The sequence below is a fragment of the Gekko japonicus genome, unplaced genomic scaffold, assembly GCF_001447785.1.
Source record: "Gekko japonicus isolate JY-2015 unplaced genomic scaffold, Gekko_japonicus_V1.1 scaffold563, whole genome shotgun sequence".
Taxonomy (NCBI): Eukaryota; Metazoa; Chordata; class Lepidosauria; order Squamata; family Gekkonidae; genus Gekko; species Gekko japonicus.
Window position 1 is genome coordinate 325,815 of NW_015166439.1, and position 20,422 is coordinate 346,236.

Consider the following 20,422-nt stretch of genomic DNA (forward strand, 5'->3'; position numbering starts at 1 on the left):
GAGTGAACTATCCTGGGCTCTTGCTCATTCTTCAAGCAGGAGAAATGTGCCTGCAGGTATTGTTGTGTTCCACATATCCCCTTCTCCCTGCTGCTACTATAATAATGTAGACTCTGAGTAGAACTCCTTTCTGTGTTTCCTGCCCAGAATAATGTCTTGCTTTCACCATACACCACCTTCAACTTCCTGTTTTCCACCTATTCAGAGCAGGCACAATATCAAGGCAGAGGACTTCTCTGCTTTCCAAAGCTAACTTTATTTTCAAATGTTCCATGACTGCAAGACTGGGGTTCAATGGCTGTCCATGGTGATCTCTCTCTTTCTCTGCTATCTGTCAGATTTGCTCTGAGAAGTCATCAGTAGACTCTGTTCTCTTAGACCTGAAATGCAACACAGTCGGACAGTGAAATGAAAGCTGCTCCAGGCAAAAGCAAATGGTGTTCCCAGAGGGCTCCCATCCCAGCAGCAGTCCAGCTGTGCAGGGCCACCCGGCCACAAAAACAAGAAGAAGAGTCCAGGAACAGAGAGAGCACATTTTTGCTACCTCCAGAGGGCCTGGCTAAATGTTAAGTTTTCCATGGGGATGCTCCCAGGTCATGTGGAGAGACATGTTCTGAAGCACTTCCTAGACATGCACAGCCCGATTCAGACTGGGACTATAGTCCAGGGAGACCAGGGGTTTAGACCTTAAACGTGTGCCATTTTCTGGACTATTTGCCCCCACTGTGAAAATATAATTGGCGCACATTCTTGTTTTTTGGGGAATGCACAGTCCTGGCTGGAAGACCCCTAGGGGAAGAAGGCCTTGCCCCAGTCCCTTGGTTCTCCAGAGCCTTACCTGGCCTTGGCAGAGCATTTCCTAGCAGCCTGCCGGACAGCGTGCTTCCACAGTGTCTCTTCATCGACACCCAGAGCGGTCAGAACCTGGGAAAAACGCCGCTCCACGGCCTGACGGGCATTGGCCTGAGGAGAAGAGACACTTTGAGTGGATGTTCAAATGGCAGGCAGCACAAAGGTAGACGGCCCCACAGCTGGCCCTGATATAACTGGAAATGAGTGCATCCTTCTACATTTGGGATATTCTACATTTGAGATATTGAAATGCCGTTTTGCTGAATCTGTTGGAAATGAGACGCTGAATATGGAAAGGCTAACAGAAGGCTTTTCGGCATGGTTCTTTTAGTTCGTTCTAGCCCCAAACTGCTTTGGTTTTCCCTTGATTTCTGCAAGCATTTTTGTACCTTTAGTTTTCTCTTTGTTTTTGTTGTTTTTCCCCTGGGTTTTTTGAAACCACCTTTACCCTGATCTTTTTCTGGAAGTTGATTTTAAGTTGCCTTTTTCCTCATGCATAATGTTTCTGTCAGTTTTCTTTGTCCCGCCTACTCCCACCCATCTCCAGCCCACTTTTCAATGACTGGCCTGTTGTCATTGTTAAACCACTCCCTGTCCTCCCCACCTGCCCTGAAGACACATAGTTTTTTAAAATATATTTTTAAATAAAAGCTCTAAAATATCAATATATCAATATACCCCAGCTTTCATTTTGTTTGTTTTTAAAGTCAGTCCCTAGCCCTTTTCCCTGGCTGAAATGTAAGGAAAAAGGCATATCTCCACAAGGGAAGGGACTAGAGATCTTTTTTTTTTAATGAAATCTGGGAATTCAGAGAACTTACTAAGCCTATCACTACAATAGTGCATTGATATTTTAGTGCCATTTTTTAGAAAAAATGCAGCCATGATAGCGATATATTGACATAAGCATGCAAAAATGAAAGGGACGTGCTGTGATACCGCCAATGACAATAGCACCATCTCCCTGAAAATCCTGATGATTTAAGGCATGTGCAGAAGAAAATTAACTGACTTCACCAGCATGAAAATGCAGAGGGAGGACAGCCACGCGGAAGAACTGTGCTGAAACTGATTCCAGTGCTTGTGGATTGACTGCCAAGAAAATTCAGGCATAAATCGAGTGTGTGGAAAAGCCCAGATTTTGGATGCCCTTTGGTGGATGTGCAGAACCAGTGGGGGGCAGCAAGTGCAAGCATCCCCAAAACGAATGCTACTCAGAATACTCCCTAGAAAGTATCCACAGTTCTGCAGAGTTCTTTTTGCAGAATGTATGAGTACTTCCACATGGTGATGCTTCTCCATGTGGCTCTCATTGCTATTGCGAATGCAGAGGCGCTGGCAGCAGCAATGGAAGCTCCACGTGACCTTTCCCCTTGCATTTTTCCTTGCCCCAGGCCCCCATGGACACCTCTACATCCCTCCACCCCTGGAGGGCTTTTTAGAAGAATGGTAATTTACATATAGCTGTAGAATTATAACTCATTAGCCACACATCAACTTATTGGTTTTTCCCCAAAGCCTGAAAAAGCCCTCTGGTGTGAGGGGGTGGCAATTGTGGGGAACTCGGATGAGGCAAATGCTGCCATGTGGTCAGGACCTGAAAAATCTGTACCTTCCCGTCCACATTCGTGCAAACATACTTTGGATGTGATCTTTCAAAAAAAAATTGTCTCAAAGCAGTTTTAGGGAAAATCACAGCAAAGGAGGAGAAAATCTGTAAAGTGCACAAATGCATGATGATGATGTGTGTATGCTGAGAAAAAACCTGTTCCTGTTTGGGAGCCAGAGCTGTGAGGCTCTTTGTGGAAGAGCTCAAGCAGTCACCATTTTTCTGTGTGTGCTCCAGATATCTGGCTCTTTGTGGAATGCAAGTCCCAGTTTTCTTTTAACTGAACTAGTCCTGACTTTTCTTTCTTCAAGGAGACAGGGGCTGTGGATCAGTGGAAGAGCTTCTGCTTTGCATGCAGAAGGTCCCAGGTTCAATTGGCATTTCCAGTTAAAAGAACCAGGACATAGGTTTTGTGAAAGTCTGCAGTCTGAGACCCTGGAGAGCTCCTGCCAGACTGAGTAGACAATACTGACCTTGATAGTCCTGTTTTTTTAGGTTTGAGTAGACGCGGGGGAAATCGCGCGAAGGTCCGGGCAAAATGCAGCTGCGCAGCACCTTGTGTGAAATTGACACATGCCATGGGGCAAAAGGGAGGAGTGAGCGTGGAGCAGCACTTGTGGAAAATCAGTCTTTGATTCAATGTAAGGCAGCTTCCTGTGTGTGTTCATCTGCTCAGAGAAGCTTTTGATAACTATACTACCTTCATGATAATCTGTGGATATGCTGAAACCTTTTCAAATCACAGTTGCTCACATTAATTTGGAAGAGGGAACATGGCTCAGAAACACATATGCATTCACATGTGGGAAGAGATTCAGCCCCTGGTATTTTCATTTAAAGGATGTCTATCAAGAGGCTCTGGAAAACTGTTGCCAGTCAAACTAGATGGTAAATCCATTCCTTGTTGCCTTTCCTTCCTTGCTCTCTTTCCACTGTCAAACTTTAATTTCTTTGGGACCCGCCTCTTTCCTTATGCAGTCAAGTGCCATGTACAATGACGGCAGTGTATGAATAATAAACCATACAAATGGTTCAACTCAGTTCTTGTACAAGCTTTCATCTGCACCTTGGGTGGGCTCTCCTTTAGTAACCTGACTGAAGGAAGGCTGATAGGTGGTGGGTGATTGATTCGTGCTACCCAGGATGGTATGAAGTTGAACTTTCCCCTTCCCTTTTCACCTGCATGACTCTCTCGAAGAGGTAAGGCCTGCTCTCCACACGGCCCTGCATCTCTTGTAGCTGCAAGAAGTACTGTTCCATGCGCCGCTTCTCCTGCCTCCTGTGCAGCAGCAAGAAGGAAATGGTGTTAGAGATCTTTGTCTCATTTCTTTCTTTCTACTCCTCCAACCTCCTCCTCCCCAAAAGGCCAGATTTTTAAAAAAAGCTATTCCACAGTATCACGCCCTGACCTGGATAGCCCAGGCTAGCCCGATCTTGTTGGATCTCGAAAGCCAGGGCTATTTTTGGGCAGGAATGGGCTATTTGTGGGCAGGAATGCACAGGAACGGAGATCTGTCTGGCTCCCGAGTTGGCCACACCCAGCAGGAACTCATTAGCATAATAGGCCACACCCAACAGCAGAAACTCATTAGGATTGGCTACATTAGGGGTGTGTGGCCTAACATGCAAAGGAGTTCCTGCTACAAAAAAGCCCTGGGTTTTGACAACAAACAAGGTAAACAGAATAACAAGCAAAAGGTGGGTGTGGCTGGATAACCACACTTCTGGTAACATGGGGGTGCGGCCTAATGTGCTAATGAGCTGTGCTGTCAGGGGTGTGGCCCAATATGCTAATGAGTTCCTGCTGTTGGGTGTGGCCTGTTATGCTAACGAGTTCCTGCTGGGCTTTTTCTACAAAAAGAGCCCTGTCGAAAGCTAAGCAGGGTCATCCCTGTTTAGCACTTGGATGGGAGACAACAAAGGAAGTCCAGGAGCACTATATAGAAGGAGGCAATGGCAAACCACCTCCATTTATCCCTTGCCTTGAAAACCCTATGGAGTTGCCATAAAGTGGCTGCAATTTGGTGGCTCTTTACACACACACACACCATAACGTAGTACTGCCTTGGCCGAGGCTGAGGGATCTCGTTCCTTGATTAAACAGCCATTGGTTTGTGTGGAGGGGACTTTCAAGAACACAATAGCCTACCTTATGGTAGAGGGCTGTGTCTGGGCCTCTGCATGATGTTTGCTGGTTAAAAAAACACTTTACTCAGGGGTCGTTTAGTAGAAAAAGAGCTAGGGGAACTCATTAGCATAACTCATTAGCATATGCCACACCCCCTGACATCACCGGAAGTGTGTCTTAAGGCCACACCCCCTGACATCACCGGAAGTGTGTCATAAGGCCACACCCACCACTCAGTTAGTCTTAGTCTTAAAGGTTAGTCTTAAAGGTGCTATTTGTTAGTCTTAAAGGTGCTATTTGTTAGTCTTAAAGGTGCTATTTGAACTCTTGGACTATTTTGTAGGTTAGTCTTAAAGGTGCTATTTGAACTCTTGGACTATTTTGCAGCAACAGACTAACACAGCTAATTCCTCTGAATCTAAACCCACCACTCAGGCTCCACCCCCAAAATCTCCAAGGTATTGCCAACTCAGAGCTGGCGAGCCTATCTGATGGCACATGTGGGGGAAAACAAGCAAACCACCCATGTCAGGTAAAAAGGTTTGGTAATAGATGAAGTACAAAATATGTGGCTATTCACATTCCAATTACCAGGAGGCAGGCAGGGGTGGGGAGGGACGGGGAGGAAGCAACTTACCCTCCCTCTTCTCCTGCCTCCTTCTGGCTGAATGAGGGCCGGAAATGGGACGGCCGGAAGCAGGGGGCGGGGCTTCATTGTGTGCCCCGCTCCCCCGCACCTCACTCGGGAGAACGGCGATCCCCCGCAATCCCCCCGAATCGACGTCTGACTTTACTCATCTCTGGACCCAAGAGCTGAATGAATCCCCACCCCTCACCCCATCAGCACTGCTACGGTCTGTAGCTGAGCCCATGTCAGGAACCAGAGCTCTAGACCACAGGCAAACTAGGCAGAGAGGAGTCATCGTAGCCTACCGGAGTTCCTCTCGCCTTTTTTGGACTGACATGGCAGAGTGGCCTGGGCTACGGTAAGCTGCCAGGCATTTGGCCACTTCCCGCTGCACTTGCTGTTCCTTGATCCTGCGCAGCTCGGCTCGCCACTTCTCCTGCTGTTCCCTCCGTTCCCATTCCAGCAGCAGCAGTCTACAAAAGAGATCAGCATGCAGGTTTCAAGCATGGGGCAAGGGTGGGTGGATAGGTGGGCTGGAAACAGGAAGGTTAGCGGTCAGGCTGGAAGAGTGATTGAATCGTGTAGACTGGATGGGGCTAAATTTGTGTATCGCAAACAGAAGGCGGCACAGTTGCTTGTGGGGAATCAGTCCCAGTCTGCTCTCTCTCCAGTCTTCCTACTCACACAGAAAGGGACATCACCCCAAACACCCCTGCAATGCCACAGGGTCTTTCAAGATGTGTGGATATTTCTGGTGGAAGTCTGTAGTTGTCAGTGGGCCCTCTCAGGGCTATTTTTGGGCAGGAACGCACAGGAACAGAGTTCCGGCTGGCTCCCACATTGGCCACGCCCAGCAGGAACTCATTAGCATAATAGGCCACACCCCACAGCAGAAACTCATTAGGATTGGCTACATTAGGGGTGTGTGGCCTAACATGCAAAGGAGTTCCTCCTACAAAAAAAGGCCCTGGGTTTTGACAACAAACAAGGTAAACAGAATAACAAGCAAAAGGTGGGTGTGGCTGGATAACCACACTTCTGGTAACATGTGGGTGCAGCCTAATGTGCGAATGAGCTGTGCTGTCAGGGCTGTGGCCCAATATGCTAATGAGTTCCTGCTGCTGGGTGTGGCCTATTATGCTAATGAGTTCCTGCTGGGCTTTTTCTACAAAAAGAGCCCTGGGCCCTGTGACAGAACATTAGCCTTAGCAGTCCCCCAACAATGTGAACTCTTGACACTGGCCCTGAATGTAGCCCTAATAAGTAAAACAGCCTGAATTGGGCTGGATGCATGACATGAAGGTAAATGAGGTGTGTGAAAAAAGTTATTTTGAAATATAAACATCTAGACTATTGCTAAAGATATTGCTGCCTTCTGGTATATCATGTTTCTTCCATGTATTTATTTATTTGTATATTGGATTTATAGCTTGCCATCCCCTGTACAGCAGGGCTCAGAGTGGGTAACAGCATTCATAAAACAATATCAATACAATTAAATATTAAAACAATGTTTACAATAATACTAATAACTGATCAGATGGCACACAAAAGAGCACAACTGTGCCCCCTATCCAGGGGGAGGGTGAAACATCCCACAGTTAGTCAGATGAGAAAATTACAACCCAGAGGCCGGGCGGGGGGTGGGAGGGAGAAGAGAGGCCAGTCTACGATGGAGACCATCGCTGCCTCAACCAGAGGCCTGGCGGAACATCTCTGTCTTGCAAGCTCTGAGGGCCCAGATCTCATGTGGCAGAGTGTTCCACCAGGTCGGAGTCAGAGCTAAAAGAGTCCTGGTTCTGGTTGAGGATAGACAGATGCTTTTCAGGCCGAGGATCACCAGTAGGTTGTTATCCACTTAGCATAAAGCTCTTTGGGGGGTATACCAGGAGAGGCAGTCCCACAGGTATACTGGTCCCAGACCGTTTAGGGCTCTAAAGGTTAATAGAAGAAGAAGAGGAGGAGATTGGATTTATACCCCGCCCTTCACTTGGAGTCTCAGAGCGGCTTTCCCTTCCCCTCCCCATACAAGACACCCTGTGAGGTGGGTGGGGCTGAGAGAACTCTGACACAAACTGCTCTTTTTCAAGGACAGCTGTGCCAGAGCTTGTGACTGACCCAAGGTCACATCAGCAGGTACAAGTGGAGGAGTGGGGAATCAAACCCGGTTCTCCCAGATTAGAGTCCGCACACTTAACCACTACACCAAACTGGCTCAAACACATTGAACCTGATCTGGTATTCAACCTGAAGCCAGTGCAGCTGGTGGAGCACCAGTTGAATGTGGGCTCTGAACAAAGTCCTCATGAGACCATGTGCCATCACATTCTGGACCAGTTGCAATTTCTGGGTCAGCCTCAAGAGTAGCCTGGCGTAGAGCAGGTTACAGTAGTCTACTCTGGAGGTGACCATTGTATGATTCACTGTGGCTGTGTCAGGGCAAGATGGGAAGGGAACCAATTGTGTGACCTGGCGCAGATGGAAAAATGCTAGTCTGGCCACATTTGTGACCCGGGCTTCCACAGAAAGGGAGGCATCCAGAATCACACCCAGGCTTCTGATGGTTGGCACTGGTGTTAAAGGCACATCGCCAAGAGCGGGGAGTTGGCAACCTAACCCCAAATTTCCCCGGCCCAGCCACAGAATCTCAGATGGATTTAATTTCAGCCGGCTTTGTTTCAACCAACCAACCACAGCCTCCAAACCCTTGGCCAAAATATCCTGGGCAGTATTCAGCTGGCCATCAACAGATACAGCTGGGTGTCATCTGCATACGGGTGACAGCCCAGCCCAAAACTCCATATCAGCTGGACGAGGGGGCACATATAGATGTTAAATAACATTGGGGAAAGGATTGCCTGTTGGGGGGACACCACACACCAAAGAGTATCATGGCGTGACCCTCTCCCCCAGCACCACTCTCTGTTCCTGACCTTGGACAAATGAGACAAAAACCTCAAGGCTGAACCACAGATCCCCATATCAGCAAGGTGGTGGATCAACAGATCATAATTGACCATGTCAAACACTGCTGTCAAATAAAGTAATAACAGTAGTGGTGACCCGCCTTGATCCAGCTGCCTACAGAGCTCATCTGTGAGGGCGACCAGTGCTCTCTCTGTCCCATGGCTGGGGCGAAAACCAGATTGGAATGGATCCAGGGCTGAAGTGTCTCATAGGAAAACCTGGAGCTGTTCTGCTGTCGTTCTCTCAGCTACTTTGCCTAGGAACGATTACCTTGGTACTGGGCAGTAGTTGGATGGATCAGTAGGATCTAAAGATGGTTTCTTTAAGAGTGGCCTCACCACTGCCTCTTTTAATTTCCCTGGAATGACCCCTGAACTCAGAGACAGATACACGGGGGGGGGGGGGGGCGTGTTCCATCACCTAGCATGTAAAGTGCCACACCATGTAAAAGTGCCACACCATGCTCACCTCATCATTACAGCTTTAGTCTGTCCTAGAGATTTATTCAAGATGGACTATGGGTGTTTTCACATGGTCCTCTGTGTGGTTATCATTGCTGCTGTGAATGCAGAGGCACTCACGTTGGGAATGGAGCATCCACATAGTGTTTTTTACCCACACTTTCCTTACCTCAGCCCCCACCCACCCCCTGGTTGCTGCCATCCCCCCCAACCAAAGGGCTTTAAAATTGCTATGACAGATTGCTAACTATATATCTAATAGCGATGTGTGGCCACCATGTGCAGATACCTAAATCTGCAGATTGGGGCCACATGGATGCTAAACAGGTTTTTCTGCAAACTTGGGGGACTCCCCAGAAAAATCTGAAATGTTTAAATTCCCCTCAAATTAAAATAAAAAATAAAAGGCATTGTTTGTGCACGTGCAGACAATGCACTTACCTTGCTTCTGTGGTGGTGACTGGGAGGTGTGGCAAGCCTGGCGGCAGACTCCAGGAGCTGCTCTGGGACTGGTCATGACGGCAAACACTGGGAGCCACTTGTGGCCCAGCCACAGTAGTGAATGCTGGAAGCTAGCTGCAGATGCAGCAGGTGCCAGGGGGCCACCTGAAGCGGCTTCCAGACACCACTGCCACTGTGGCAGGGCTGGGCTGGACTTGTGCCGCCTTAGCCTAGGGGGGGGGGGGAGATGGGATTTCCCCCCCTAGTTTTGTGTGTCCCCCCATAGCATTATAACACCATAGCAATAATATGCCAATTACTGATTTAAAATGAAAAAGCTTGGGATGGGAGAATGGATGTGGCTGGTACCTGAAACAATCTGCACCTTCCTATCCACAAACACACTTTGGCTGTAATCTTTCAAACTGATCGTTCCAAAGCAGATTTTCCCTTTTTCCCTCACACTCCACTGCCAAGCTGGCTGCAACCATTGCCATGTACTCCGTTCTGCCAGCACTAAAGTACAGCAGGATTGTTTGGAGGGCTTAGTTGACATAACAAGTAATTCAATCCAGCCACCAGGAACTGGAATCACCCCCTGGGCCACTGAGTTTTAGAATGATAAATAAGTGATGAAAGGCCCGAGAGGACCCTTGAGGTATCTTACTAAACATCTTGGATTTTTCAGAATTATTTTATTATTGGAAAGGACCAATGGAGACCGGTAGTATTTAAATGCTCTCTTATTTTGCACATGAGGGACGGGGAAGAACAAGGACCATAACAATTTATTTTAAATTTGCCATCCTGCTCCAACTTCCAGCACCACAGATTTTCAGTGTTCCTTACAAGACTGTGGAAAGGAATGGAACAAGGAATATTATAATGGGATATATTTTGCCTTACTAGGTTGGACTGAAGCAGCTCGTGCTTACCTGTTGGCCTCCTGCCGCTTATCAGAGGCCTTGGTGTGCATCACTGGATGAACACTAGGAGGGCCAAAGTCTGGGCAAGACTGGGCCCTCCAGTGATCTCTCCAGATGTTGCCAACCTCGTAAAAAGGGTCTTCTTGATCCTGCTTCTCCTCGTCCCCAGAGAATGTTTGGGAGCTGCCGACGGAGGTAAGGTGGAAAGGCTTACAGATGGTGACCTTTGCTGGGCAGGACAGAAGAAAATAGATATTAATAAGGGGCAGAGGTAGGGGGCCTCCAACATCTTCAGAGGTTCCCATATCTGGAGGGAAGGCTGAGACTCCCTCAAAGGGGCTCCCCCAAGAACAGCTAAGGAACTTGGGATGTAGATTTTAATATACTCATTCACTTTGATGACACTGACAGACAAATTCATATTAAAAAGCACTATTACAATTGTTCTATTTAAGGTGTTTTAGATTTTATATTTGAACAAAGGGAGGAAGAGGGGTACAAATTTTAAAATCAGCTTATTAACACTATGTTATGCTGTTGCAGAGTGTTCATTATTCCAATCTGTTTTTTTTTTAATCTAATCTAGATGCCTGCTGATTGGCTTCTGGGTGAAGGAGCAAGTTGCTCCAATCAATGGTCTTACAAACTAGCAGTCCAAATTGCAAAATAGGTAAGATTTAAGAATGGGGTCTGGCTGCTCTGCCCCATAGGTTGGCCAAGGGAAGATATTCTTTGAGCTAGAGGAATTAGGATAAATGCAGATGAAGAAAGGCTTCCTGTAAGTCACTCAGCCAGCCCATACCTGATCCAGCTAAAGGTATACCAAGTCACATATTTGCCAGATAGCAATTCCCTCCCCCACAATGACTATTAGCTCCAGTAGAGAAAAAGATGGGCTGCCTATCCTTTTCATCAACCTAAAACTAATTTTTGCTCCCTCTAGTGGTCACTTTGATAATTCATCTGTGCATCTCCATCTTATTTCCTTGCGCTTTGAAAGTGCTTGGGAATAAGCTGATGATACAGCAATGAAATATCAAAACGACCACTAGAGGGAGCTAAACATGTGCAGAAAAGGAGGGGGGAAATCCTGATGCAATACAGGCACACAAGCAACAAAATAACACATATGGAAATGATAGTCCGAAGATCTACAAGGTTGTTTCCTAGTTTTTTGTTCAGCTATGGAAGGGACATTCCATTGGTGCTAAACATTTTTTGGTAGCACAAGGTGCATCCTGTTGGTAAAGGAGGTTCTTGCATGGGAGGGATATACCACTTGGATATGCCATGCTTAGCTGAGCAGAATAGTAAGAAACATCCCATGTACATGAGTTCCAAGTGCGACATGCCACTTCCTTAATCAGCTTGTTATTTACCCAATTTTATTGCACTTCTGTTTATTTTCACAGCACGAGAGGGCTACTAGAATCTCTGACTCCTCTCATCATCCGCTGTGTATAACTAAAGAATCACACTTGACTTACTATACCAGGCCTTTCTTTGCTCAACTCCTCCCCTTTTCTCCCACCATTCTGAAACTTTTTAAAAATAAGGTAAATAATTTTCTTTCTTTCCATTGTACCCCAAGGAAGTGAGCTCTGTTTCACAGAAGTTCATACTGGAATACATATTGTTAATCTTTAAGGTACCATTGGACTTCTGTTTTAGTGTGCTACAATAGACTAATATAGCTACCCCTCTGGAAAAACTCTTTCCCAAAAAGTCACCAATAAGGCCTTAACTGGTTGTGACTATGCAGGGAAAGACATCTTGGGCCGGTGGACAACTTATTGAAAATTCAATGATCCCAAGCTGAACATGACAGTGGACAGACTTGTGGCTTCAAATGCAGGTCTGCCCCAATCATCACTACAGCTGGCCAAACAGTCTTCACCCCTATTACCTTTGCTGCACCTCTTCAAGCTACCATATCCTTTTTGAAATGGGGCAATGAGAACTGGGCACAGTATTCCAAATTCGGCTAGTAAGAGCTTTCCTCTGAGGTGTCTAGTGGCTCAGGTTTAGCCATATTGTTCTTTCTTTAATTTTTTTTTTTAAATTATTAAACTTTCATAGCCATATTGTTCTTTAAAACCTTGTCAAAAAACTTCAGGTCTTGCAAGCTCTGAGAGTGAATATAGCTAAAGGAAGCGAGTAACTCTGGGCATGTGCAGAATTATTATAATCACCCCTGATTTACCCCATCACCTTTCCTTTTTAAAACAAATCGATGCCTGCTCTCCACCTTGATCTTTCTTGTGCTCAAGTTGATCTTGGAAACGCTTCTGCAAATTCTTGAAATCGGGGATCTTGCGGTTGATGGTGGGTTTGAATGTCGGCTCCTCTTTGGCAGTCTTGCCTTTGGTTTTCTCCTTTTGTGGACTGGGCTCCACGGGCTCCGTGGCTAGGCAGAGAAGTTCTGCTTTCAGTTTCTCTTCCAGCTGCTTGGCTGAGAGCCGCTTCTCACTCCAGGGGGACCGTTCCTCAAGGCTCAGTAACTGCTGAGCAAGCTGGAGCCAGTGCCGGCGTTCCTGGCGCAGCTGGCGCTTCCGAACCTCAGACCGGGCCTCCATCTTCCAGTAGAGAGGCAAAAGGGAACTCCCAGGAGATGGGCCCATGAGCTGGCGTCGCTTCTGATGCTTATAGCGGAGCTCCTTGGGACCTTCTGATGTTCCACACTCACCCAGGCAAAAGTTGTCTTTAACATCACTGGATCCCTGCCTGCTGGTGGAGCCTGAACCTGGCTCTGATGTGCTGAGAGGCTCAGAAGCAGAGCTCTTGGAAACCTTGGAGGAATTCTTCTTCTTAGCCTTCTCTAAGGATTGGTGTTGGTAAGTGGCTTGGCCCTTGATAGAGAATCTCTCCCACATCCATTGGAATGGAAATGATCCTGAACGCGGTTGTCCAGACGGCTCAAGTGCTGTTGAAGGGCTTGGGGAGCTGGCCTTGGGGTCTGGTGTGGGGGGCGTGGGCTCCTCTTGTACTTCCTGCTGCCTAGGGAAAACAGCACTCCAGTCAGACACAGGCCTGATCTCCCTCCTGCTCTGAAATCCAATTTTCTTAATTTGCTTTTTCTCCATTCAGTTTTGCCTTCTCTAAGATTTGCTCAACAATGTTATTAGCAAATAAGTAAATTTTTAAAGAGTGGAGTATGTCAAATCTAAGTACAAAGCAGCAGGGGATATGTAATGGTATAATACAATTTGATTGCATTTGAGCTCAGAAACTAAGCAGGGTTGGTCCTGGGATGGGAGACCACCAAGGAAGACTCTGCGGAGGAAAGTAATGGCACACCACCTCTGCTTGGTCTCTGGCCTTGAAAACCCCATGGAATTGTCTTAAGTTAGCTGCAACACACAGACACACGAGTACACAGCAAAGAAATCATATTCTTGGTAAGCTAAATTTAAAATATCCCTTTCAAAACCTGAGCCACTATCCTAAACAGAGATTCCAGGAAGACTTCAAACATTGTATGATTTAATCCTAAAAGAAAAATAAACTCTCAACCTGAACTGCTAGATAGCTCAGATCAACAAAATCTTACCAACAGATCTTTCAAAACCGTAGTTCATGCACATAGTGGTTAAAATCAGCTTTGCTAAACGCAAGCAGCGAGAGAGCTTCAGCATAAAATCTTAACAAATGTACCATTCCTGGCAGCATCTCCATTACAAGAACAGTCATTTCTTCTGTCCTCTGCCCCCAGCCCAAACCACTTGCCTGCTTGGCTTGGAATCTGACTCTGGGTCTAAGGTGTCAGTGGCATTAGCGCCTAATTTCTCAGGCTCCAAGCAGCCCTTCCCAATCGAAGTGACGCTCTTCTTGTTTGGTCGCTTCATACAGATCAGCATTCCATCTCCAGCATCCAGATAGTCCTCCTGTGTGCACAGACACCGTGGAGCTTAGAGATAATATTGTCACACAATAATATGCAATTCCATGGTCAGTTTTGTCAACGGTTCACTGCTGGAATGGCTAGTAAAATATCTCACTGTATAGCCAGTATGGTATAGTGGTTAGGATATTAGATTAGAATCAGGGAAACCGGGTTCCAGTCCCCATTCTGCCAGGAATCTTGCTGGGTGACCTTGGACCAGTCCCACTCTTTCTCAGCCTTTTGTTCTCACTGTACAGTCAGTTTGGTATAGTGGTTAAAGTGCTAGACTAGGATCTGGGAGACCAAGGTTCAGATCCCTGCTCTCTCTGCCTTAGAAGCTTACTGGATGACCTTGGTCTCAGCCTAACCTACCTCACAGGGTTAGGTTTCCCTTGCTCGAAAGCCAGTCGAATCTGACTCTAGGGTTGGAGGCTCATCTCCATTTCCAAGCCAAAGAGCCAGTGCTGTCCGAAGACATTTCCATGGTCATGTGGCCGGCATGACTAAATGCCAAGGTGCACGGAATGCTGTTACCTTCCCACCGAAGCAGTACCTATTTATCTACTTGCAATTTCTTGCTTTCGAACTGCTAGGTTGGCAGGAACCTCACAGGGTTATTGGAGGATAAAATAGGGGAGAGAAGAACTATGTCAGGTGCTTTGGCTCCCTGTATGAAAGAAAGGTGGGGTATAAATGAAGTTAGTAAAATAAAATAAATTATTTCACAGGGTTGTCATGAAGAGAATAGGAGGAAGGGAGAATGATGTACACATCCCTGAGCTCCTTGGAGGAAGGCTGAGATAAAAATGTACTAAATAAATCAATAAAATATGTCATTCTATTTATTTATTTATTTAACTTCTATCCCACCCTACCCCACGGATGGGCTCAGGGCGGCTCACAACATAATAAAACTAATAAAACCAAGACGGCTTCAAGAGGGAATTAGATAAACATATGGAGCAGAGGTCCATCAGTGGCTATTAGCCACAAGGTATAGATAGGAACTCTCAGTCTGGGGCAAGTGATGCTCTGTATTCTTGATGCCCGGAGGGGCAGCAGTGGGAGGGCTTCTAGTGTCCTGGCCCCACTGCTGGACCTCCTGATGGCACCTGGTATTTTTGGCCACTGTGTGACAGAGTGTTGGACTGGATGGGCCATTCGCCTGATCCAACATTGGTTTCTCTTATGTTCTTAAGATATAAACCAGTTAAACAATTAAACAATTAAAACAAGATGGCATTAAACACAAGTAATCCAATGTGTCCTGTGATATTTTAACAGGTGTTGGTAGATGGCCTCCTAGTAGGCCCTTGTGAAATTCTCTACAACTAATGTTATGTCACAATTTCAGAAGAACTTATTGATTTATAACGGAAATCAATCAAAATCCTTGGTCAGCCATGAAGCTTACTCACTTTACTCAGATTCCCTCACCTTGAAATGTCTCTAGGCTGCCTTTCCATAAAATGCCCAAGCCAACTTAAATGTAAAAATGTATCTCAAGACAGTACAACAACACAAAAACAACAATCAAACTAAAAATGAAAATATCACAGCCCCAGTATGGATGTTGAAGCCCCCCAAAATGACAAACCTGGGAACCTCCAGCATCAGTGCTGAGACTAGTCTTGTCAGCTGTGGCAAGGAGCCTCTTAAGGAACGGGGTGGGTAGCCAGCACACCAACAGAATCCCTAATCTGTTTCAAGAGTCCAGCAGTAGAAACAGTGAAGATTTGACCACTGTTGAACAGGATGCCTGGTGAGGAAGATGTCCTCCATGTCCCTCAACCACCAGCTAGAGCTAGCCCACCATGTGCTATTCATGCTTTCTTGTTTCCACATGAGGGTTTTTACCCCCAAAGGAGAAGAGCATGCCCCTGCATTTTTGGGAGCTTTCAGACACAACCCAGGGGTTCCCTAGGCTCTCTTGTATAAATCAGATCAAAAGAAATTCTCCTTTGATCCAGTTTTAAACATGGAAATAAGGCTGGCTCCAGGTAGAGCTGCCATATGAAAGCTTCACCCACAACCAATGTAGGGAGAAGGTGGAGCTTAACTCGACTTTCAAAATGGCATTTTGCTGTTTAGCAGGCTCCCCCACACCCCCAGCTGAGCTGTGTTGCAGCTTTGGCTTTGAAAGGGGATGGGGGGGGGGTGCTAGAGGTGGGGAAAGTATGGGATAGCATGAAGACAAAGCAAAGAAGAATAGCATTGATGACCAATGTTCCCTCTAAGCTGTGGAGTCCTGTGAGCAAAAATCCCACTTCGTGAGCTACTGGCATTAGAATTGTGAGCAAGTTTTTTGGCTACTGCATAAATTAGTTTGCTCTGGAGCCATCCTTCCTGAGCTCAGACAAAAATGCGTGAGCCAGAGGCTAAAAAACTGTGAGCTAGCTCACTCTAACTCAGCTTAGAGGGAACACTGTTGATGACTATTACATATCATGTATATTGCTTTCTTTAATGTTCAAAGTGTGTTACATATGTTATCAGATAGTATGGTGTAATGAAAGCAAAAGAAATGTGTGCATGAATGCACCAAGGGGAAATGTGCTTCAAACTACCCGCAACTGTGTTAAAAGCTAACATCAGCCTAATACAAGTCAAACACTGAGAACATGCGTTTATCAAACTAGTTGCTTCTATGCCTGAAGGTTCAACAGAGTCCTAGCAAGCCTAAGCATTCTTTGAAGGTACTGAAAAGTCCCAGGTGTAGAATAGCGGCTAAAATATGTGAGCTGAGAAGCCTCTGGTTCAAATCTCACCTCACCTATGAACCTGTCAGGTGGCCTATGCCTCATATCTGCAGTGTAGGGATAACAACACTGGGTCTGCCTTACTGGGTTGTTTCAATGATATCTGTGATAATTTTTGAGAATGTTTATTAATTTTTTATCCCACCCTTCCTCCAAGGGACTATTCTCCAAATGCATGTTGGGGGCTACTGTTTACTCAGTACAGGAGAATATTCACTCCACACAGGCTTAAAGGGACCTGTTTCACTGTTGCACAGAAGCATTTTCCAGGGCTCTGTCAGAGTTTAAATTTGAGTTAGGGCTTACTTCAGAATCTTTATTGAATGCAAGGATTCAAGCCAATTCTGAGTGAAACCTCATCCGTGAGTAATTTCTGTTGCAGACCTCCTCTGAGCACATAGTGTTCCTTTGCCTCCCTACTCACTTGCCGACAGTAATACATTCCAGAAGGAAGGGGTCCTTATGCTCCAAGGTCCTTCCCATTCCCTCCCCCGCCCCAAAACAATTAAGAATATTGCAAATGGCAAGAGGCTGGATATACCCAAATAGCCACTTGGGGTCATTCTTTTTTAGCGTGGCCCCAAGATATCAATAATCCTGTAACCCTCCGTGTAGTTCACCAGTAGCCAATTACTTATAGCTCCAGTGGTCATACAATAGAGGAGGCATGTTATCACCCACAGCTTATCTTTATCAGCAAACAAAACCCACATTCTATATTTTTATCACTTCTTACATTTTATTACTTATTCACTTTTCTTCTCCCCAGTGGGGACCCAGACACGCTTATTCTCTTCTGTTTTAACCACACAACAACTCTATTAGGTAGGTTAGGCTAAGTCTGTGACTAGCCCAAGGTCACCCAGCAAGCTTCCATGATAGAATGGGGATTCAAACCTGGGCTTCCCAGGCTGTAGTCCAATACTAACCACTACACCACACCACAGTGACTTATCCACAGAAATGCAAAGAAATATCCAACATGTCAACTTCATACCCAATTCCCCTGCACTAGAATACCCTGACCTGGATAGGCCAGTCTCGTCAGATCTTGGAAGTTGAGCCCTGGTTAGTACTTGGATACATGTCATAAAACCAGGTTGAAGCTATATGGTGAATCGTCATAACCCCCTGCCCCATCCCCTTGCCCATATACTGTAAGCCTCCTACCCAGATTCTTTCTATATAATATACGGTGTCTGCTGTGATAAAACACAGTAGGGCTATGAAGCATAATTGAGAAGGTTGATATGTGGCTCTCCAGTTATGGCGGCAAGCAGTTCCAAGCAGGCTGTTCCAATCTACCTGAGGGGAAGTGGAGCTCTCAGAAAGTAGCCCCAAGAGCCGGACTTGCCCTTTTGGCTCATAGATGGTGCCAGGTGTCCGGTTAAGGGGGTCCCCAGAGGGTTTGATGCATGTGTTGGTCAGCACTGACTGACGATGAGGGTTTAGCATGGCACCCACAACATGGAACTGGCCTAGCTGCTTTCTGGTTACCACAGTAACAGGCCCACTTCCAGAACAGGCCTTGTTAGGGAGGAGTGGCTTCTGGGAATAAAACATGGCTTCCTCTACCAGGCAGTTGTCATGGCAACTCTGGTGGCAGTGCTTCAGTTAGGCCTAAACCCCAGAATTGACACTGTACACCAGCCATGAAATGATGTAAAGTAGTAGAAGTAATATACAGATCCTTAGGTTGAAGCAAGCCATATGAGCCAGCTCTTCAGTATGGAAACTTTTCAGCAGTGGCTAGAATAATATTGTCCAAAGATATGGGCCTCAGCCTGAACTTTCCCACATTCAGAAATACTGTAGCTCCCTGCTCTATTTGTAAGGCCTTTGTGAGGTTAATTTGGAGTTCTGTAACTAACCCTTATTATCACGAACTCCATTATTGGATGCCTTTTAAAAATTTGATCAAGTTGATCAAAGTTAAATGTTGTGTACAGGGGGATGGGCTTGCATGGTTTCTCTGTTGCGGCTACAGATGAAGCACAACAGCAGTGGGGCTTTCCCCCTAGGGTTGCCAAACCCCCCGGTTTGCCAAGGGTCCCCTGTTTTTTTGGGGGGGGGGTTACTTGCCCTCCGGCCAGATGGCCGGCGGGGGAAGCCCCACCCCCAACACCCTCACCCACCCCTCTCTCTCCCTTTAAGTGTGTGGAACCCATGTTTCCTCCAAAGTCTGTGTTTCCTCCCAAGCCCGGAGTGCCAGCTTCGTGCTCTTAAAAGTGAAACGCGGCTGCTCTTAAAGGGGAAACGCCAGCTCCTGCATTTAAAAGGAAAACACCGGCTCCCTTAAGGGCAGGGAACTGCCGTTTCTGGAGATCCGACGCACGGGCGGGGGGGCGGCGGCGGATGTCCCCAATGTGACATCATCATGTTGGGGATGCCCCACCCCCTCCAGGCATGCCCCCAAAGTCCCCCCCTGGGGGTCCCCCAAAGTCCCCCGCTGGGGGTGGAAGATGGACTTGGCAACCCTATTTCCCCCAGAAATGTAGAACATGTGACAGTAATCAGAAATGCAATGCTGGAGTAGAAGGATCTTGTTCTGATTAAACAAGGCTACTTGTATGTTCTTTTTTTTTTTAAGCCCCCGAAGGGGATTTTTTATTGCTTTTTTAATAACACTACAAACTATAACAGAAAATGGGAGGGGGGACTGCATTTATAGGATAAAGAAAGATACCCACTACTGACTAAAAACCCAAGAGATGAGATCATCCCACCACCTTAACCATGCATTTAGTCTTAATCCCGTTAATCTTACTATCAACTGAGTCGAGTTTAACATTATCTTTTTCAAATCTTAAGTTTAACTGTCATACAGAAACACCCCAAAGCATCTTACTTCAACATTTTTTAAAGGCACAATTCAGAGTCCTTCAGCCTTTACTTCTCCTTGCCTCGTCTCTTCCGAAGCTTATAAGGATTTTTAGGGGCTGCTGCCCCTTTCTCTGATAGAGAGTCCTCCCCGGAGGATTCCGAGTCCAGCTCGCCATTGGACTTACCGTCCTCCCCTTTTTCTCCTTCCTTCCCTGGCCCTCCCATCTGGACTCTTAAAAATTCCCGTGCTTTCTGGACAGAGTCAATCTTTTCTTTTTTTTATCCTTGATTTTGAAGGTTACGCATTCTGGAGTTAACCATCTATATCCAATTGCATTTGTCTGTAGAAAAAGAATTAATTCTTTATATTTCTTTCTCCTTTGTCTTATTTCAAATGGAATGTCTTTTTAACGTCCTGATGGTATTCTCCCCCACTTTCAGGGGTGCTCCAGATACTGCTTTCAGGATTGTATCCCTCACATGCCTCTTCGAGAATCTTACCACAATTTCCCCAGGCAGATTGTTTTTCTTTATATATCCTGAATATGACCTATAGGCCACATCCATTTCGTTTAACAAGAGTTCCGCCTTCATATCTGTCACTGGGGCCAATACTTCACTCATTAGTTCCTTAAGATTCTCTTCCTTTGTCTCTGGCAAGCCCTGGAAGCGAAGGATCATATTAGCCTTTTCCATTTGTAATTGTAGCAGTTGATCTTCTGTAGAAACTTGCTTCTTTTCCAGCTTTTGAACTTCCTTTTTCACCTTTTGTGCAGTGGCATCCACTTCTTTCCCCTTTTCAGCCGTTTCATTCATCATTTTAAGTGTCTCTGTTATCTGTGTCTGCTGTGTGGTGATGCACTGAGTCATTTTCGACATCTGATCCTTGAGGTTACTCATTTGGTCCAGTAGAGGGCGCATGGATTCTGCCAAAGTCTTTGCCAG

General features: G+C 46.2%; 1 protein-coding gene across 1 annotated transcript; it reads right to left on the minus strand.

Annotated features, from left to right (window-relative positions):
• Positions 1-292: 292 nt before the first annotated feature.
• On the minus strand, positions 293-18,217 carry TSGA10IP (testis specific 10 interacting protein). The gene is made up of 8 exons (XM_015411910.1): positions 17,960-18,217; positions 13,735-13,896; positions 12,261-12,987; positions 10,022-10,241; positions 5,523-5,690; positions 3,641-3,740; positions 839-963; positions 293-380 (listed from the first exon to the last, which is right to left on the minus strand). Exons 1-8 carry the CDS (start codon positions 18,215-18,217, stop codon positions 335-337), a joined length of 1,806 nt encoding a protein of 601 aa, XP_015267396.1. The 3' UTR covers positions 293-334.
• Positions 18,218-20,422: the final 2,205 nt, after the last annotated feature.